The 22803-nt window shown below is 38.3% G+C and overlaps 1 protein-coding gene and 1 long non-coding RNA gene across 2 annotated transcripts; one reads left to right on the top strand and one right to left on the bottom strand.

Annotated features, from left to right (window-relative positions):
• Positions 1-100: 100 nt before the first annotated feature.
• LOC134297103 (uncharacterized) lies at positions 101-15355 on the top strand. Its single transcript, XR_010003839.1, has 2 exons — positions 101-1906; positions 14778-15355. It is a non-coding gene; the product is annotated as an uncharacterized LOC134297103 (long non-coding RNA).
• Positions 2063-21795, bottom strand: rab43 (RAB43, member RAS oncogene family). The gene is made up of 3 exons (XM_003217702.4): positions 21450-21795; positions 10621-10804; positions 2063-8805 (listed from the first exon to the last, which is right to left on the bottom strand). The coding sequence occupies exons 1-3, from the start codon at positions 21678-21680 to the stop codon at positions 8555-8557; spliced, it is 666 nt and encodes a 221-aa protein (XP_003217750.1). The 5' UTR covers positions 21681-21795; the 3' UTR covers positions 2063-8554.
• Between the last annotated feature and the right edge of the window lie 1008 nt (positions 21796-22803).

Here is a 22803-nt window from a genome sequence, read left to right as displayed (position 1 = left end):
CCCCCCGCTAAGAAGCAGGAAATCGCATTCAAAGCACCCCCGACAGATGGCCATCCAGCCTCTGCTTAAAAGCCTCCAAAGAAGGAGCCTCCACCACAGAAGGATTCCAATGATCTGTTGTAACTAGCAAAGTCTGATGTAGACCTTTGATTTTTTAAAATCTGTTTTTTGCAGCAGTCACCTTTTAAAAAAAAAAGATAACACCAGTCAGTTGTGTGGTATATTTGTGCACTTGTGAGAATAGACAAAAGCCTGTTTCTGGTGTGTTTTCTATTATCAGCTGGCTCTCTTTGTTTCCGGACCTAATAGAAGATGCTAGTTCTTACCAGGAAACTTGAAATACTGTTTTGTCCTATGCAAAGTTGTCTTTGGAAGATCTGAGATAGGCTCTACAATAAAATAAGATACTGGGGTATAGAAGCCCCTTCATGCAATATTGCCTGAGTATTTTGAAGGGTGTGAGAAAATGAGACAACTAAAGTTCCAAGCCTCACCACGTTAAAATTGACAAATTACAGGCAGTCCCTGAGTTATGAACAAGATAGGTTCTGTAGGTTTGTCCTTAAGTTGAATGTGTATGTAAGTGTAATTCTTGCCAAATATTATATTTTAGCTTTGGATAGCATAGAGAAGGGTTAACACCCCTGTGGTGCTTGTCTTGCTGCCTTTGCCCCTGTTCAGAAGATTTCACCTCACCTTCTGTCCCTGTGATCACTGGATTTTGGGGAAAAAATAGCTTGTTGTGGAAACAAGGATTGGTGAAAAAGCTTCAGTGAAGTCTCCTTTTCCCCGTGATTTTTCCAGGAGTGAATTTCCCCTTCCTAGGGGTAGATTCCTCACTTCCTGTTATCTTATCCCCGTTCTTAAATATGAGTCATTAGTAAGTTGGATGTTTGTAACTTGCAGACTGCCTGTATATGTTCTTAAGTAACTCAATATGGAAATACTGATCAATGTACCTTGTCCCTAACCCAGTTGTCATCTAAGACAGAGCTTTTCCAAACTGTGTTGCAATACGTTCAGGTATCAGCTGCAATGTGTAGGTGTGCCACAAGAAACCTCGGGGTCTATGTGCCATAAGCAATAAATCATATATTTTTAAAAATATAAATGAAAGGTTTTTTGCTATTACAATTTATGCATATGTCTGTATCTCTTATATGGAGTTGGTTAAACTTCTGGTTTTGCTAGTAAAACTGAATTACTGTGTTACAAACTAATGTGTGTATAAAAATGGAGTGGCACCAATGTAATGTGTTTGGAAATCTCTGATCTAAGGGCTTAAGAGTGATCATTGAAACACCAGTATATATTAAAAGTCACTTGCAAGCCAATTAATGTATGTTCTAAATCAGTGGTTCTCAAAATGTGGGTCCCCAGATGTTTTGGCCTACAACTCCCAGAAATCCCAGCCAGTTTACCAGCTGTTAGGATTACTGGGAGTTGAAGGCCAAAACATCTGGGGACCAACATGTTGAAAAACACTGACCTAGATAAACTAGAACTAGAATCCAGGTCACAGGTAAATGAATTCTGGGGAAAATACATACATTATTTTGGTTTAAGTGGTGAAAAACACCTAGATGAAATCTTGCTGAATAGAAGATACAACTCCAACTGCATAGGTTCCGTCACTCATTAGCCATGTAGGTAGGAGTAACCCTAAGACACATACAAATAACTGAATTGTGCAACTGCACATGGCTCTTCATACTCATTGCTGTGGAAGTGTGCTGTCCTGCTTCTTAGTTTCCCATAGACATCTTTCCAGCAGTGAGAAGGGATTGCTGGCTTAAAGAAATCTAGCTACTGCATTTACATCAGTTGCAGTTTCCAGATACTCTTCAAGGGCTGCACCACACAGCATCATATAGTAATCAAACTAGGAAAAGCTGCATACTGGCAGGTATGTATCACTGTGACCAAATCTGCTTCTCTAGGAAGGAATGCATCTTGGGTGGGGGAGATTATTTGGTGTCTAAAATTCATTACTAAAAGAAAAGGTAGATGATGAACTGCGATGGGTTGTGTATCACCATGAATAAATCACATATATGCAATGTAATAGCCAAATGCTCATTTTAATTATACACAGTACAACAGATTTGCTACAGATTTGCTAAAATTTACAAAAAAGTAGGTTTCATGATTTTTAAAAATAAACTTTTTTATATAAATTCATAAATAGGTGACAGTAAATCGTCAAAATTGACTACTGTATGCAAACTTTGTTCCCTTGTCATCTTGCATTCCACCTTACCTGGTGAACACCATGCTAAGGAAAAGCAAGATAGTTGCCGGTGATCAGAAAGGTGGGCTCTGTGATTCATCCCAGACACCTTGATTATAACAAGCAATAAAACTGTTCTAAAACTGCAGAACACTTCAGTAACACCGGAGTTCTTTAAACCTTTTGGTCCTTTTGTAATGATTTGAGCAAATTCAATATGAATCAGAGCTTTCTCCCCACTAAGTATGTGAGCCAAGCCTTCTCTTACACAGCGAGTGGAAGCTCTATGTCCCTGGGACATGAGGGTTTTTCTTTTCCTTTTTTAAACCACCTGATATCATCAAGCGAGGCACTATTACAGAGTAGGAAATGTCGCTGACAATACAGAGCACATGAGGAACCTCCAGAGACTGTCAGTATTTATCACTAAGAGATGTAACTAAAAGTATTTCCTCACTCAAAAAAATAGAGCTAGTACTCTATCAGATCTCACTCTGTGCCAACACAATACACAAAATACCTGAATCTATAGTTTTGTTTTGCTTTCTGTAGGTTCTACCGCCAGGTGACATGACAGCCAGACTAAAATATAAGACTTAAGACTAAAATTAAGATCAACGGGACAATACGCTCATACCTGCACATGAGTCACACTTGGGTCAGCGTGTCCCTGTATCTTTTCACCAAAAATGGGAAAATAACTGCAGAAGGGAGTAATATTTTCAACAGGCATAGAGGAAGGGAAGAAGTCAGGCATCATAGTCAGTCCTGAGCTGAACATCAGAAGCAAAGTTAGGCAATATAAGCCAGGAATGCTAGTTGTGCTGACCATTTTACATCCAATAATTGGTTCTCATGTTTAAAAAATATATCATGCAATCTTGAGAAACCTTTATCTAAATTACATTATTTTTAGCAGAACGCTGTCAGTTGCAAATAATCACATTTATTTTAAGTATGCCATTGAGCTACTGTCCTAATGTACAGGCATACGTTCCCACTACATCAGTGAATCTTACTATCAAGCACATGTACACTCGTTTGCAATTTTAGGCACTGCTAATCTTCTGATTAGGGCCAGTATATTTCCCTATTGTGTTTCCGATACTGTTAGACTATTAAATAGTTTTTGCAAAAGACAGATAAAAAACAAAACAGGAAGCCTATGCCTGTTTCATTAATGCCTTTCATATCCAAAATACAGGCTCTTGTTTTATAAAATCTTGCTCATTATCGGACACAGAATTCTGGTTACATTGCAAAAAAGGAGTGGCACCCCTTGCAAGCTATCCAGATTAAACAGGTTGTTCAGTAAGATGAACAATGCCACAATGAGATAGGCATCTCACTGCACTGCAGTGAAGGTAAGATACAGCTCTCACATGAATGTATCTGGAAAGTGCACCATACTACAGGAAGGCATCATGAACTGATCTCTCCATGTGATTCCCAATTTAGTAAAATCGTGTATGCATGAAAATCTGGTCTTTCACATGGAAATCCCTCTTGCAAGATTTGAGTGAGGAGGGTTCTCAAAAAAGGAAACACTGCTCACTTATAGCACAAGGAATCTAAAAACCTAAAAAATAGGCATCAAAACAGATTGTCCTCAAATGTCTGAGAACCACTTAGAGGAAGAAAAAAAAATCTTCTCTACTGTTTCTTACCACAATACCAACAAAAGGCCCTTGACTATTATCTATATATTAAGGGCATGCATGTGAATCACTCATGCATTTTTATTTTTTCAAAATGCAAAACAGTAAAGAGAACTATATAAGCATTGTCTATATTATAATACCAAATCATTTTAGATTGTCTCAGTATTTACCCTGTAACTTACTTTCTGAGCTACACAAATTAATGTGGATTCTGGACTGTATTTAAGTGAGGCAGACACTCTAATCCTAAACATATGTTTGTAGAAGTCTCATGATTTCAGTGGAACTTACCCGCTGGTGCTCTAGTTTAAAAGAAAGACAAAATGTACTGTATCTATATTTAGATTCAATTCCTTACATTTCTTCCCTCTTCAAATCCTGACAGTTCAAGAAATTAATTAAAGTCTTCAATTTTTTTTGCTCTTACTTTTTAGTTATTGAAAAGGTTAAGAATAACAGTGCAGATCAGCAGCAGCATCGCTGGAAAGCCAAAGCAAAAAGAGCCAGGATGGAAGAGGGAGAAAGAAAGGAAAACGGACAAGGGCAACCAGCAGGTTGGGAATCTAGTATGACATTAGAGGGTGGACAAAACAATGGATTGTGGCAGCACTTTGCACAACCCTATAGGTCCTCTCAGATTTACGTTTCTCAGTTTCACATAGGAAAAAGAGATATGAAAAGTTTTTCATGATTTATGGAATGTACAGTCACCCTCAAGGTTCACTCAGAATCCACTATTATGTCTATTAACGTAGTTTGTTTTTGTTCCCATTTACATTCCATTCTTATTGTCACAAAAATAGCTAGGTGTGAAAGTCTACCTACTTCCAGCATTGTATCCTTTAAGATATTTTATAAAACTTTAAAGGGAAGGCACTATACTAATACACAATAACAAGTATATGCATAGACTCTGCATTAAATGAATTTGTCAAAAGTTTCCTAAGGTAGCTATCTAAAAAAACTATGTTGTCTGGAAAAATACTATTTATTTGGACAACCACTGGGGGTGATCAGTCTTAGGAGCTGCATTTTGCTTGCTGTTTAGCAAAAATTGGATTTTGGCCTATAAGGCCATTAAGGAAATAGTTTAGGTAATCTACATCATACACCTTATAATAGAAATGTTCACATTACTCCATGGTTTTAAGGCTGAGAGCTACCTACTACAAGCAGAGCACTTTCCAAAACTCTGATTTTTTAAAGAAGAGTTCAGATAGGAAACAAATTTCTAATATTTACGCCATAACTATCTAACTTCATTACTAATTTATTGTGGTCACTGCACACTTATACTACTGAACTGCCAAATTATTTTAGACACAAATACAACCCAATCTTGAGCCAATTTGTTAGTTTTTTAACTCTACTGCAAAATATAGTATAGTATATATCTTATGAAGTGTTTAAATATCAATGTTTTTCAACAAGAAACTATTTATATGCCACAGATTATTGCTTTCTATGATAGAATGGTGGCATACTTGAAGCACTTATTCATCTAGGTAAACAGCTGCCGACAGTGTAAATGATCTCTTATCCAGTATAATTATCCAATTCTTGTGTGTTCTATAACTTTCCACTGATAATTCCAAAGTTTGCTTACGGACCTAATTCTGTACTAGATTAATTCTGGCAAAGCCTGTTGCTTTATTGGTTTATGACATGTTGTTTGGGGGTGGGGAGAGCAAGAAAGTATCTTTGGTTTGGTAAAATGTTGTGTCCTGATCTAACAATAAAAAGAATGTTGATAATGGAAAGTCATAATAATGTAACTTGATTTAGGCAAGAAACAATGTCTCTACATGTGACCGAACTATACAGATTGCATGTACTATGGTTGCTAGCCAATACCTATGAACACAGTGATCTGGCCAATCAGGTGTCTACTTCATCAGACAAGTATCTACAATCAACATATTTACTATAAATTAATCAGTGTTACCTATCCGTTAAGGCAGGGGTGAACAAAGCATCATCATCATTATTTATACCCCATTTTTCTCTCCACAAGGAGATTCAAAGCATAGCCCTTGACACTGATTTCCACCTTAAAGTCCAACACCACACATTTTTATGGCAGGGAGGTGAAAAAAAGGGCAAAATAGCCAATTGTTATCCTGAAAATTTCAGGCAGTATTGGCCATTTTGGGTGTCAACATAATGAGGGAGGGTGTGAGGGCAAAAATTGTGTGGGGTGACCATATAGTTTTCCAGGGATGGGGAGGGGGTAGATGGGCCATCCATCTCCATTCTACAATAGGCACCTATGGATTTTTTTCTACAATATGAATGAAATGTCTTATCTATTTTTCTTTAAAAAGGACAAAGTGCTTAATTTATTTTTACCGACAAGGGGCTCTCTAAACCTGCCCTTTACAAGCTATCATTTTAGAAGCAAATTCCAGTCTAAGTGCCTGTGAATACAGACTTGGATCTCTTCTCTACGGCACTGACTTCTATAGGGGATGTCTACAGGGGCTGCCTGCCACAAGACAACTGTACACTCTTTAAAGAAAACTACTATGGCTCCATCCTCATATCTACTTAACCCAAAATGATCACAGACTTATAATGGCATTGGTTCCTCACACAGTTAGCAGAGCTAGACAGCCCTCAATTGTTTTCTGTTAGTTCACAGATAGTGCATAGTTAACTGCTGGCAAATCAGCACATTTACAGTCTGGATCCAACAGTGTGAATCTTGTAATAAAATGCTATTTAGGAAAAAACCTTCTCAGTCTACATCACCCTGAATTTTGTGACAATCATCCCAATAACTACGTTAAGGCCTCTGTATTTGTTTATATCTTTAAACACTTGAAATTAAAGCCATTCTTTTGACATTATAAATAAGAATGCAATAAACAGAGCCCAATTTGGGTACTTCTTTCATGGAAAAAGTTAGAATACACCACATTCATTATACAGTCATCTGAAATATGGTGTAAAAATCAAAATAGATAGCAACTTTTCGTATTTTGTGTAGGATAATTCTGATGAACCATACAGTCTTTAAAAAAGATATCTGACATCTTATCAGCATTATAATGATTGTCTGTTTTGTGCTCATGGAAATCATCATGAATATTTTGATATTTCCAATAATAATGATCTGGATGAATGTTGTACTTCTCAATCTGCATTTTCTTCACATTCATAACATTTTTGAATAATAGATTGCAGATTTTGTAGCAAAACTTAAAAAATTTCCATCAGTACGGAGGTGATACACCACGTGCAACTCAATTGCACAAAAGGGGTAAATGTACAAATCATATGAAAGGAATAATGTACAAATCATAAAATGTTGCCTGTATTTGGAGCAAAATTATTATGAAAGGAAGCAGTCGTTGTGTGATTTATAGGGAGTTCAAACCATGGGTGGTTGGTCATTCCAGAAAATTCATCAGATATGAGTTACACCTAACAACACACATAGTAATAAAATTTTTAACATAATACTGGCTGGGAGAAATTTCAGAAGATGCAAATTCTAAAGTATGTGAAAGTATATAGAGATCCAAAGGAGTCCTTCTGTTCTAGTCTGAATAACATCCTACCTATGTAAAAAAAAGCAAGAAAAATGTGCCAACAACATTATTATTCATCAGCATGTGCAATAGGACTAACCTTCAATTGTTTTAGATATTTTATAATAATTTAAAAAGAAGATGGCTAAGAAAACAGTAGATATTCAAAATATATCATTTCCTCTAATGGCATTGAATGCACATTTTGAAATTAATATACTAGAGGACTAAAAATCCATAATATTACGTTCAACAAATATTGAGAAGGTACAAAATAGAGGATTAACATATCTATCCTAATATTGGAATCTTAAACCTTTTTGTTTGAAAATGAGCATTTACTTCCAATAATATTCCACTGAAATCAGTGAGTCCTACATCCAATGACTATGCCAAGTTTTTTGCAGTGGATATCAAGGTAAATTACTGACTCTTACATTACATAGATGTACAGTACTGCTAATGCTGGTTTCTCTAGTTGTCTGAAGAACAAGGGGGGGGGGGAGTCTGTGCAAGCCTATCCTCTCCCTTCACATAGGCTGCAATTTCAGTGTCTAGGGAAACCTAACTTCTATGGAGGTTCCTCATTCTGGACAAATGTCAGTTGCTTTGTCCTATGTGAAAATTACTCAAGTATTTCATATCTGTAACACCCATTCAGAAAAACAGTGTAGCCCTGTCTGGTTTCTAATACTTGGTGGAATGTTGAGAGTTTAATGAGGCCTTGCTCACTTAAAAGCAGAAGTGTTATTTCACTGAGAAGATCCCACACAGAAGGATTTACAACTGACAGTGCAGCATTTCCCTGTCCGTGCCCTTTTTGTACAGAAAGATCTCAGTAAGTTCTCTGTGTACAACTCATTTTCAAACTGCTCTGCTTCCTGTTAGGAGAACCTGACAGACACTACCGCAGTTAAACTGCCACAAACTTCTAGCTTTACATAACAGTCCTTTCAGAATTAAGAACAACCTGCAACTGTTAATGTCTAACCCACGAATGCACTGGGCTTGAAGGACGTTGACACCAGCATGTGGATGATACAGATTCAGAGAGTGGCAGCTGGAGAGCAGGGAAGGGAAGGTACACTCTAGATTCCAGTCACAATGAAAGAGATATTTCATAAACTGTATCAGCAGCCACACCCCCATCCTTCTACTACATCCTTGCTGTCAAGTTTGATGCTGTCTGTGTTTGACTCACTGAACATGGGGCCTCCATGCCTCATCATAAGCTCTGTTGCCATCTTTACAAAAGCCTCCTCCACATTGCTGGAGTCCTTCGCAGATGTCTCAATGGCACAGGTGATATCATAGCGTTCAGCCAGACTCTGAGCTTCCTCTAGCTGAACCTCCCGAAGGTCACTTAGGTCAGACTTGTTTCCTGGCAGGAGAAAGTGGAATTGTTGACAGATTAACAATTTTTTAAAACAAGTAACTCCTGATGTTAGTGTTCAACAAGAAGTGTCTAAGGGAAAAAAGAGACAACAGCAGGGTCGCATGGAGAGCAGTAAGACCCCAAAGGTGAAGCATATAGCAGGTTGGAGATGAGATGCCACTGTTATCTTGGAGGTGAGAAAGAGCAGAAGAAAGTGGAAGTTGAGAGAAAGTCTGTGGAAGAAGGATGAAGAAATCTGAGCCACTGCATATTATAAGATTTGCCCTCTGGATTCTGAATTTATATACAAATCGCATCCTGGATTCAAAATCTGGGTATAATCATATTCTAATAATAACACAGCATGCATCTTCAACACCAAAATTCTATGTCATAATAGTTCTGTGCATTCCATAGATCTTACAGTCATGTAACAATTGTTCATAATCTATGTTTTTAAACTATGAAGGCTAACAAGTTGGATCTGATGAAGTGGGCTGCTAAATAAACCTTTCTAGTCTTTAAAGTGCCACAAGAATCATGGTTGTCTTTGCTGCAGCATACGCAATATGCAAACAGCAGGTATCGGCAACTTCAGCCCTCCAGGTGTTTTAGACTTCAACCCCCAGAAATCCTAGCTAACTTACTGGCTGTTAGGAATTGTGGGAGTTAAAATAAAAAATACCTGTCCTGCCAAAGTTTGCCCATTCTTGCATACATTCTCCTATCCTTATCTTTGATCTCATTTATTTCTGGAGCTAATATTATCGTTACCACCATGAACAACTTTTTTCATATTGTGCCTTCTTCCCAAAATTTGGACTTAAGGCAGGTGAGAGAATGACAATGAATATCTAGAAGTTTTCCATTTCCAGACATAGTTAAAATACATGAAACTGAGCTATTTACTTGACCAAATGGACAGTACAGTCTACTATTGTGACTATATTTGAATTCATAAGTAGCCTGTGCTATTCAAAAGCTTGATAAGTCTTACTGGAACTGAATATATTACCATAAATTTTAACTACCACATTCCAGGACGAGAAATTAAGGCACAATAATAGAATCATGGAATCACAGTGCTGGAAGCAACCACAATGACCATTTAGCTCAACTTCTTGCCAGTCAGGAATATACAACAAAACCACTACCAAAGATGACCATCCATGAGACATGGACAGCTATGAAATCTCAACCAACTGCTAGAAGTAACAAAAATGAAACTCACTGTATGGCCATAATTTAGTCATTCCCTTTCAGCCTGACCTACCCCACAGGCTGTCATGAGGTCAAATAGGAAGAAGGAAAATCATGAGCTCACTGAAGGAAATGCAGGAAATAAAGGTAACTGATACTTAAAAAAAAAAAGACACATTGTGAATTTTAACAATTTCTCTCAGTGACCAGGACAGCAATTTAATCTGCTATAAAAATAAGTATGAAACATTTATTCATCACCAAGATGTCTTGGAAACAAAAATATAATTCTGCGTGATCATCTACTATGAAGAGAGGCAGCAGTAAGTTGGTGTAGTGGTTTGAGTGATGAGTTAGGGACTCTGGGAGATCTCTACTTAGTCATGGAAATTCACTGGGTGACTTTAGGCAAGGCACACTCACTGAGCCTTACACAAGGGCAATTGAACATTTCTTCTAAATGAACCATGGCAAGAAAACCCTAGGATACAGTCAGCTTACGCTTGACCTAAGTCAGAAATGAGTTGATGGCACACAACAACTATCATTTGCTAGTGTCTCTGAAACTATTTCTATTATAATTTCTACTTCCATTGCATTGAAATAATCTACCACACTCACCAATAAGCAACTGTACTATGTTGGAGCCTGCATACTTCCTCACATCCTCGATCCAGCGAGGTATAGACTGGAAAGAGCTCCTCTTGCTGATGTCATAGGCCAGGATAGCTCCATTAGCGCTTCGGTAATAACTCTGAGTAATGGTCCGAAACCTTTCCTGACCAGCTGTGTCCCAGATCTGCAACTAAAAAAATCAAAAAGAAGTTGATCTCTTCCCCTTTAGCTGTACCTCTTGGGATTTTTTTCCTGTTGATGACAAGCATAAGACAGGTTCATTTTGAATTCAGGCTTCCAAAAACTAAAAATTAATTAAAAGGAAAATGACTGAACACAAGTGTACTTTTGTTGCTGTTTAATATGTTCTTTAAAAGATTACAGTGCTTTTGTATGGGGGTGAGAATGCTGGCACCTGGGTATGCAAGACATGCAGGTACTGATGTACCTCTCATATCTAGTAGTCATGCAGAGGGATATGGTAGATGCCTAGAACACTCTGCAAATATGAGTTGCTCCATTTGCCAGGACAGTAAGGAGCACTTTGTGCCCCCCCCCCCCAATCCACCACCTACCATTTTAAAAAAAACTCAACAAAAAAATGGGTAGCCCTACACATAGACTGTAGTGTGTGTGAACTGGGACTCTTCCCCAACTACTGAATTACAGTCTGTCAAACAGATTCAAAGCACTACCTGGAGAGGCCCAATGTGCACGATACGTCAACTGAAGGCATCAACTGAAGGCCCTTCTCATATACTGTTAAGAGAAGCTACAATTTCAGCAGAAAAACTCCCAGCTAGGAGTGAAAAATGTGCAGATGCATGAAGTTCAAGTGTGTGTGTGTGTGTGATGGTGGTGGTGGTGGGGGGGGGGGGGAGTGAGTGAGGATATTGGGACCACATTGACTTTTCAAGCCCGACACCCCAGGATAAAAAAAATCACCTGAAAAAAATAATTTTCTGCTGCAAAACCACTCATTACTACTTTAAAATGCTGTTTTAAAAACACTTCTAGATCACCTCTGAAATAGCAGGAGCCAACATGTTGAGCTCTGGAGTATGTCCATCCCTTCTCTAAAGCAAAGACAGGGAACCTACAGCCCTCTAGATGTTGATGGACTCCAACTCCGATGAGCTCCAACCTGAATGGTCAGTGGTAATAATATCAATATCTCGAGGGCCACCAGCTCCACTCTATACTAAAGCATGCATGGAAGTTGATCAAGCTATCAAAGAGCCTCCTGGGTGCAAGTCTATGTGTTTATCATGCCACATATACTTCACAGGCAAAAATGAAGGAAAATTGGGCCTCACCGACATCTGTCTCCTTCCATATGAATGTTAACAGCTACTATCAATATGTATGCATTTGCATGTCAGTCTTACAAAGCAAATCTCACTTATCTAATCCAAGTTTACTTCTAAATTAAGTAAATTTAAGACTAAAAATCAATGGATGCCATTCAACACTCACTCACAAAATCCCTATTTGAACTGAGTTGGACTGCATGCTTATATTACAAATGGTTTTAATTTCTTCTGTTGCCATAAAAACTATTTTTTAAAAGCACCCTAGAGCTATCTTATCATTGCAACTATAGAAATGCTGAAACATACATTGTAATGTAAAATATTTTGTTCTAATATGAAAACTAAACTGTTAACTATTTGAAAGCATTCTAAACAGAAGAACAATGTTAGAAACAATGAATTTTTTTTTAAAATAAAAACTCAGAAAACTCAGCTTTACAGAGATTACGCTATGTCTAACAGGAAAACTTAGAAATCCTGCCCCCTTCCAAATTATTTTATGTAATACATACAGCTGTGATTTTTAAAGGGTGACTAACGGAAGGCAGGCAAAATACTATAGTATAGATTATAAATTATACATGAAAACTACAAAAATTATGTCCAATTAATATAGTATATCTGTCTAGGTTTATAAATTAGCATTTCCCCAAGGTCCAATGTCAAGCACTGCTAATGTTCAAGTCGACACTGGAATGATTCTGATGGACAACTTTTCTACCTGAAAATTTGTGCTAGGTCCCTGTAGTTTGATCTCATGAACCTCCTGCATCAGCATTTGCAATTAACTTCACATGAACACCACAACAGATATCTAAACTAAAAGATATTGCCATGGGTGTTTTGTTCTTGTTGTATGCCCTCAATTCAGCTTCAATTCATGGTATCCTGGAAATGAGAGACCTTTTGCAATCAGGGCTATAACTTCCTTGAAGTCTTCTTTTGTTCCCATCATTATCATTACTGTATTTTCCAGTTATATTTTCTATTATATACCCAAAGTATGATAGCCTCATTTAGCTTCTGATCAAATTTCAAGCCTGATTTGTTATTGGACCCACTAATTATTTTATTTACTAGTAGTCCATGAAGCTCTCCTCTATCCATAGAGCTCTCCTCTTGCACCAAATTTCAAACAAGTTGACTGTCTTCCCATCAGCTCATTTACCCATCCAGTTTTCACATCTGTACACAGAAATTAGAAATACCATGACATAAATGATTCTGATTTTAGTATTTAGGGATATATCATTACCTTTGAAGTTCTTATCTAGTTTCTGCCCTTCCAAGACTTTGTCTTTTGATTTTTCAACTAGTGTCCCTTTTGAATCATGACTGAACCAAGTCATTATATCTCCTTCCTTAACTTTCCTCACTGCTCATTTCAGGTTTTTGCTACTTTCTCCTAGAGATATGGTGTCATGGTATCTTAAATTACTGATGATTCTTCCTCCAGTAATTCTGCCTCCAATAATTTAACTCTATGTATGAATAAATCGTGTATATAGGATAAATTAAATGCATAGGATGATAAACTGCAGCTCTGTTTGACTCCCTCTCCAATAGAGGATCTTTCTCCATATTCAGTGGCCTCTTGTCCAGAGTACAGGTCAATCAAAACTGGTGCTTCTAATTTTTTAAAGATAAATTGATTATCTACACAAAACTTTTTATCATCTAAAAAGCGCAGGATGATTTTTAGAATTCTTTAGTGTACTCTGGAAGCGCTTTTGAACTTTGGTGTTGGAGGAAAATTCTAAGAGTGCCTTGGAACGCAAGAAGATCCAACCAATCCATACTCCAGGAAATAATGCCCGGCTGCTCACTGGAGGGAAGGATATTAGAGGCAAAGATGAAGTACTTTGGCCACATAATGAGGAGACAGGAAAGCTTGGAGAAGATCATGATGCTTGGGAAAATGGAAGGAAAAAGGAAGAGGGGCCGACCAAGGGCAAGATTGATGGATGGCATCCTTGAAGTGATTGACTTGACGTTAAAGGAGCTGGGGTGGCGAAGGCCAACAGGAAGCTCTGGTGTGGGCTGGTTCATGAGGTCACGAAGAGTCTAAAGTGATTGAACGAATTGAACAACAACAACAACAAACTCTGGAGGCGAAGATATGTCTGTAATTTGACCCCTAGTGGCTCTTGTTATTCTAAATTTAGCTTGGACTTCTAAAAAAAAAAAGGTCTCTGCTGTGAAATCCTAAGCATCACTTTGCTTTCATGGAAGATTACTGAAATAATTCATAAATTATCATAATCTCTCAAACATCACTTCTTAGGAAATGAATGTATATTCTGATTTTAATCCATTGGCCACTATTTTCCATATTTGTTGACAGATTTTATTAGAATTTGATGTTCTACTCTTATGCCATCCTTTCATGGACATTAATTTCTCTACTTTATTTTCCAAATATTTTTTTGGGGGGAGGGGTGTCAAGTGTTTTCACTTTGAAGGAATGTGTATTTTACAATCTCTTCATATTCCCCTTAAATTTCTCAAATAATGTCAGAGGTCTCTGGTCTATCTTCTGTTTTTTACATGATTATAATATATATGCAGTGAGATCACTGAACAGATGCTTTCTTCTATTTCTGTTCATTTTAACTTTTGCTTTTTGCACATTCTCAAATATTTGAGTTTTAAAAAAATAGATTTTACTTACAAAAGGTAAGTAAAATAGGATAGGAAAAGTTTGAAAGGAGAAAGAAAAAAGGGAGGGGGTTAGGTGGGGGGGCATAAAGGGGAATATGGGAGTATAGGAAGGGAATTTGTACTTCCATTCTTCTTCTTTGCAGTATAATAAAGTTCTTATATTCCTTTTTGTTTTTCCCTTGTTTACAGATTTTCACCCCAATTCTTCATTTTAAATGATACCTTTCCTTCTTCCACATATGTGAGTTGCCATTGAACCTCCCTTCTACTACCTTTTTGAAATACCACCATTATTAACAACAAAGCTTTTGAAAAACCACACTGCAATGTCGGGGAGAAGGATGGATCTGAAGATTCATGTTCGAGTACATGCCCACTTTATGATGACCCGTTTCCCTGCCATTTCCTTACCTGAACCTATGTGACGAGTGGTCACTATTCAGCTTAATGATGAACTTAAATCAGTAAAGGTGTTTTCTAAGATGTATGCTCAAGAAGCCTACTACACCTTATTTTAACTGAGTATTCCTTATCGGAAATGCTTGGAACCAGAAGTGTTTTCAATTTGGATTTTTTTCTTTCGGATTTTGGAACACCTGTACCTGTATTTGCATACACAGAATGAGATTATCTTGGAGATGTGTTTCACTTAGCCTGCAGATTATTTTATACAGTTTTAAATAATATTATGAATGAACCATTATGTACCCCTTATAAAGAATCCCTTAATTTTTACTCAATAAAAGTGTCTCCCTGAGCTAGAAGAATATAGGTACAGCAGGCAGTACTCATTTCAGAATACAAATTTGAAGTGTGTGATGCAGAGAGCAGGAAACTCATAAAATGGCAAAGTCATTGCTTGTTTAGCAATGGTTTTGCAAGGGATTATAAGAAGTCACACAGATAACACATCTGCCACATTTTATCTTTTAGCAGCATGTTGTCAAAATCTTGCGTATGAGAAACTTTTCAACCAAGACACTGGACACCACGAAGGTGAAACTGTTTCTGAATTTCATAATCCAACCAGAAATAGCTGTAATCCTGGGTTATTCTACTAGTGAGATCTAAATAGAATCTGTGTACATCTATTTTTTTCTACAGTTGATTCATGTCATTGCCAATCACAGGCCATTTATTTTTACTTTCTGCCACGTATAAGAAAGCTTCTTTAGTTTTTTAGCTGGAGTTGCTTCAGTTGGCAGAAACACCTGGTACTAGGTGGAGTCCCAGGAAGGAAATGACTTGTAATCTGTTTGTCTAAACTCAGCTGCACTCTCAGAAGCAAAAAACAAAAAACAAAAAAAAAACCTCTTGCAACTGAAGGGAAAAAGGAAAAATTACATACATGAAGGGCATAAGCAGCAAACAGTAAAAAAATCCAACTTTTAGTTGTTAAATGGAATATCTTCTAATACATTACATACCCGGGGGAAGAAACACCAGTTCATTTCTTATACCTATTTTTGTTGTCTATGCATTGGTTGACACAGAATGTGCTATCTTAAATTACTTCCTATCCTAAACTTAGTATATATTCATAAGAGGTAAACTAGAACTGTATGTAATATTTACTTGATGTTTTCCTAAAGAAAAAATAGTTACTGTAAATTTATGTGGCTTATATTGAAGACTACACTGTTGTAGTTGGAACAACACTGTCTCCATCCTCCCTCCTCTCTTTTTCTCTCTGACATACTATACTTTGGATGACAACACTACCAGTTAGTGTGAACAGTTTACTTGAAAACTATTTATTTAATATATGTATATCCCACCTTTCTTCCAATTTATATGTTTATTTATATCCCTCCTTTCTCAAAAGCAGTGGTGTAAGTAAATGTTACTACAAAAAGGGAAAATGTAATTTGTCCAGACAGGATCTTTAGGTCTGCTCCAGCTGTGTGTGTCTACCATTACATTCTTGGTTTGTGAAACTTATGCAAACACACTGAAAAATATGAAGTGATTGGTTTCAGTACCTTGGCTAGCTGTCCTAGTATTCTAATCATAACACTTGGTCTCCTGACTCAAGGAAAATAATAGTATAGAAACAAACAAGCAAGCCTACAGAATGAAAACCTTATGATACCGCAAAAAAATAATAATTCTGTATTCCTACTAGCACCTGTTTCCTTTTGATCTGTTCTCGTGCCATATTCCCAATCCAATTTCTGAACTTGGGGGAATGTCAAGGGTAGATTCTGTGGGGACATCACCCAAGAAGGAAAAGGAAAACAAAACAAAACAATTGGGGTGTATGTAACATGTTCTTCTGAAACATATGAGGTTTCTTCCTCCTTTATCATACAAAGTCCAAGATAACTAGCCAGCCAAACCAAGCACACACAATTTCTCTTATTTAAAAACCCATTACACATATAAAAATGGAAATCAATTACAGGTCATAATAAATGACTGAAGCTTGTATCAGTTGACACAACCACAAAGAAGTCCATCCCAAAGTATAGTGGCCCCTTCATTGCTGGGGTTAGAGGTGCAGGACCCCCACAACAGTGGAAAAAACATGACCAAAATTATATTCTGGTGAAGATGACCCATATCTGTAGAACCTAGAGATTCCTAGAAAGACCACATCAATCAAATCTGTGAATAATCATATTCACAAAAGTCAAACCTGCAAATATGGAAGACTGACTGTACAATTCTAACCTGCACACAGAGAAAATTCAAGTATAATCTTATTTTCTGGGTAATCGAGGGAATCAATATCTGGACTATTTTAGCCATAAGAGTATTATAAATATAACCCAGTATCTTTGGGAGTCATAGTTAAAAAAATTCAACTGAATTAAGAATTAAGTATAGGCAGCTGGCTAGGCAGAGAATTTCTCTCAAACCAGCTCCCGACAACCCTAATGACTCCAGCACTGCAAAATTGTGACTGACAGGGTAAAGGGATGCTATTTGATAGATTGCATCCATTCTAGTTTCTTAGGTATGGTTATCATGATTTTCTATGGGTGCGCAGATGGTGACTAATAGATGGCATACATTCTGTAACTCAAAAACTAAAGCTGACAGAGGAACACTAGTGCCATTTTTGGAATTGGCAGGTCAAATATACACAGAAACCAGGCTAACATTTGAAGCACCAAAATGTGTGTTCAGTATTTTCTTTTTCTTTCTACTGTACTGTGAATGGGATCATGAGTTGAGATTACTTTGCTTGAACAGCTTGAGTTCAAATCCTGCTATGAACTCGCTAACAGTCATAAGAATGGCTCTAAGGTAATGAGCTCAGCATATGCTTCTGGAAAAACAACATTGTTTTCCTACTTGTTCCATTTCCAAGTTGTGATCTGGAAAATTGTCTATTTATTTTCCCAGTACTTTGAACAGTTTTCTAGGCCACTTTGGAAAGCTATGTCAGATGACAAAGCAATTGCACAACAAACTCCACTGCAAACAATTTTTTCAGAAATCTGTTCAACACTATAGGAAATCAATTTTTAAAATCCTGTTGTAATATTGAGAGAACTTCTTACAAAACCAAGTGCATTTTAGCCTCTTTGTCTCATCATTTATCGCATTTGGGAAAATATATAACAATACAGGACCGATATTCAGGTAGTACTGTATGTACTAATGGGAAGTGCACTGTATAAACTATAAATTTAAAATGCGGAAATGTAGTGAGATGTTTCAATTAGCAAACAGCCTTCACTTTCAGTATCTCAGTCTGAAAGACGGGATAATATGGTGTTTGCTATGAAACCTAATATTGTACCATTAAGAACATATAATAGTCTATAGAGCTAGATCCCTACTACTTCTATATGTTAAGTGTCTCTAGAAAAGAATGGAACACTGATTTGTAGATAGGCACAGTGTTAACTTGCTTTCAAAATGCTAGGTGTGTTTTCTAAAAAAGCAAAAAGGAATTAATTTACTCGAGTAAGCTTCTACGGAGTTGAAATCATGCCCTGCATACATGTGCAAGTTTAGCACACAAGAATGTCATGCATGCAAGGAAATGCTGCACATACAAGAGCTGAAGTTTAATTAATAGTATATAATGACATTAGTGTGAAAGTGAGTGCAAAGGCTGAAAGCAGCAAACAAAGTAGTTTGGAGCTCCCAGGAAGAAGCAGGTTTACCTTCTGTGGTGCAAATACAAGCTTTTGTAGTTAACAGTGCTCACTAGATACACAATACAGGTTGGGAGAGAGTTCTATAAATATAAAGAGGATATAATATTTATATCACACACAGGTTGAAAAATGAGTTAACTGGACGACAACAGAAGGTTCTGATGACAGGATCACTCAGTAATATAAAACTAAGTTCTGCTATCACAGTGACGTTACAGTGATCTGTTACTTTAAAGTTGTTGCACCCTTTTGGGAGCCTAATTTGAAGTAAGTCTGTAAGATCCTCCGGCAAGTTGTTCCCGTCAACCTTGGAGGCTTTTCCATAATTCATGCATATTTCCAGATAGACAGGCAATATCCCTCCAGGTCCTTCTGCACAGGGTGTACCACACCTGATGCTCTTTATCTTCCTGGCCCTGAAGGAAGGTGGAGGGACCTACCTATAGTTTGGAATAGCAAGCCCTGTAACGTATTTTACAGGAATACCTTACAGGATCAGAAACTCTAGTTGGGCAAGCACAACTCTTTCCGAAACAAACCTCCTCCACTGAGGTCAGAGTGAGAGGGAAACAAACAAACTCTTCCACAGGTTGCTGATGCCATTCACACTGTGGAATGAATGCAGTTTAGCACCACTCCAACCGCTCCACCTCAATGCTATGGAATTGTGGGAGATGTAGTTTGGTGAGGCACCAGCACTCCTACCAGCTGTTAGGAATGGTGAGAGATGAAGTCCAAACCCATGCCTGGTTTAGATGCTTCCCCAGTTCTTGGAAGAAAAGTGTTTCTCCTGGTTTTTGGGGACGAGAAAGAGAGGGGGGGGGGCTTTTCTGCAGTCGCGCCCTCCCCCACCTTTGGAACTCTCTCCCAAAGGAGATTAAAATAGCTCACACGCTCTCCGCTTTCGGAAAAGAATCAAAAACTTATTTATTATTTATTTGCTACATTTATATCCCGCTCTTCTCACCCTGAAGGGGGCTCAGAGCGGCTTACAAATCAAATGTACATGCAATATATTATTTGCATAGTACAAGATAAGCATTAAATTACAATATTGTGCTATATCATTATACGGTAATACAGTAGAGTCTCACTTATCCAACATAAACAGGCCGGCAGAATGTTGGATATGCGAATATGTTGGATAATAAGGAGGGATTAAGGAAAAGCCTATTAAATATCAAGTTAGACTGAGATTTTTCAAATGAAGCACCAAAACATCATGTTAGACAACAAATTTGATATAAAAAGTAGTTCAATACGCAGTAATACTATGTAGTAATTACTGTATTTACGAATGTAGCACCAAAATATCAGATGTATTGAAAACATTGACTACAAAAATGTGTTGGATAATCCAGAATGTTGGATAAGTGAGACTCTTCTGTATTATTAATAATATTACATTTAATATATAATATATAATTAATATTATTATATTGTACTATTATTAGTATAATATTGTATTACATTATAATATTATTTTCAGTATTATATGTACTGTATATACAATATATTATATATTTATAAATTATTGTGTGTGTGTGTGTGTATATATATATATATATATATAAAATTATATATATATTAAAAATAGCATAGCACGTTGCTATGGCACAGGAGACAAGATGGAATCATCTTCCTGGCTTACTTATGCTCCCAGGTTTATGGAGACATTTGAATATCTGGCTGCCACACAATTAATGGTTTATGGACAGGACTTTAATGACCGTTATTAGTTTTGGGTCGCTGTGAGTCTTTCAGGCTGTATGGCCATGTTCCAGAAGCTTTCTCTCCTGACATTTCACCCACATCTGTGGCAGGCACCCTCAGAGGTTGTGATGTGAGGTTATTGGTTTTGATCTACTGACTCATGGGTTTTTAATCTCCTTTTAATTGCTGTTGTCATGTGTGCATTATTGATTTGTTCTCATGTTTATTATGATAATTGTCATTTTAATTATATGCATTTAATTTACAGTAGAGTCTCACTTATCCAACATAAATGGGCTGGCAGAACGTTGGATAAGCAAATATGTTGGATAATAAGGAGAAATTAAGAAAACGCCTATTAAACATCAAAATAGGTTATGATTTTACAAATTAAGCACCAAAACATCATGTTATACAACAAATTTGACAGAAAAAGTAGTTCATTACACATTAATGCTATGTAGTAATTACTGTATTTACGAATTTAGCACCAAAATATCACAATGCATTGAAAACATTGACTACAAAAATGCGTTGGATAATCCAGAACGTTGGATAAGTGAGACTCTACTGTATTGTGTGTTTGTATTTTCACTGTGTATTGCACGGCATCGAATGGCTGCCATTTATGTTGTAAGAGGAGATGGGATGGGGATAAATAAAGTTGACTTGGTTTTTGTTCTTTCCAAACAGTAGTTCTCTCTCTTCCTTTGTTTTTGCCCCCTTCTCGCAAGGTGCATCTACACTGTTAAATCCATTCAGTTTGGCACCGCCTTAACTGCCACGGCTCAATGCTAGGAGGCCATGGGAGTTGTAGCTCTTCAAGGTCTTTAGCAGGCATGGGCCAACTTGAGCCTTCCCTCCAGGGGTTTTGGACTTCAACTCCCACTATTCCTAACTGCCTCGGGCCCTTTTCTTTCCCCCCTCAGCCACTTAAGGAATGGTGGCAGTTGAAGTCCAAAACCCCTGGATGGAAGGCCCAAGTTGGCCTATGCCTAGTCTTTAGCTTTTTCTACTGCGCGCGCACACAGACCTTGACCCGCTTGCCCTGGATCTCGAGGCTCTTCATGGTGAAGTCCACGCCGATGGTGTTGCCCTGGCGTTCGGCGAAGGCCCCGGTCTTGAAGCGCTGCACCAGGCACGTCTTGCCCACGCTGGCGTCGCCGATCAGCACCAGCTTGAAGAGGAAGTCGTAGCGCTCCTCCGGGTCCGGCCCGGCGAGGAATGGCGACGCCGCTGACGACGCCGAGGGGACACCCGGCATCACGGCGAGCGAGGGAGGCCTAGCCTGCGCGCCTCCAACCGCCGCCTCAGCTGCAGCAGCAGCAGCATCTTCCTCCCCAGCCGGGCCGGACCGGGGACAGAGTGCGCGTGCGCAAACCCTCCCTCGCTCCCTCCCTCTCTCCCTCGCGCGCTCTGCGGAGAGAAGCGTCGCCTGAAGCAGACAGGCCCGCCTTCTCTGTGAGGGCAGGTTGGGCCTACTGCTCTCGCGAAAGAGGCGCCCAAATGCTCACAACACACGGAATCGCACTTTAGGAATTCTGTCAGTGGGAAAGGAGTCTCCTGCACTTCTGAGAGAAAGAAGTTGGCTTCCATACCTAAGCTTGAGTCTGCTGCCCTCTCACTCTAAAGCAAGTATGGGCAAACTTGGGCCCTCCAGGTGTTTTGGAATTGTGGGAGTTGAAGTCCGAAACACCTGGAGGCCCCAAGTTTGCCCATTCCTGGTCACTTTTTACACCTACATCATTTTGTGATACAGTCAGTTTTATTCACAACGCAGAGGTTCCCAGGCCATGGCAAACTTCCTCCCCCCAGATGATTTCCATTCTTGAGTTAGGAATTGTTAGCAATTCCTAACTCAAGAATGGAAAACGGAGTGTTTGAGGATTGGGACATTCGTAGGGAGACCAAGATGCTTGTTTATAAAGCTACTAGCTGTGCCCGGCCACGCGTTGCTGTGGCGAAGTCTGGTGGTATGGGATATAAAGTATTGAGGAATTGGTGGTAGTTAAGGTAAAAGGTCAAGGTTTTCCCCTGACGTTAAGTCCAGTCGTGTCCAATAACTCTGGGGGTTGGTGCTCATCTCCATTTCTAAGCCGAAGAGCCGGCGTTGTCCGTAGACTCCTCCAAGGTCATGTGGGATGACTGCATGGAGTGGCGTTACCTTCCCGCCAGAGCAGTACCTATTGATGCACTCACATTTGCATGTTTTTGAACTTCTGGGTTGGCAGAAGCTGGGGATAACAGTGGGGGCTCTCTCCACTCCCCCAATTCAAACCTGCGGCCTTTCGGTCCAGAAGTTCACCAGCTCAACGCTTTAACACGCTGCGCCATCAGGGGATATTATTTCCTAAAGGTTGTGAATATACAATATTTCTGATTGGTTT

The sequence above is a fragment of the Anolis carolinensis genome, chromosome 2 (assembly GCF_035594765.1).
Source record: "Anolis carolinensis isolate JA03-04 chromosome 2, rAnoCar3.1.pri, whole genome shotgun sequence".
Classification (NCBI taxonomy): domain Eukaryota; kingdom Metazoa; phylum Chordata; class Lepidosauria; order Squamata; family Dactyloidae; genus Anolis; species Anolis carolinensis.
The sequence above is the reverse complement of the archived record's forward strand: the minus strand, read 5'-3'. Positions and strand labels throughout refer to the sequence as shown.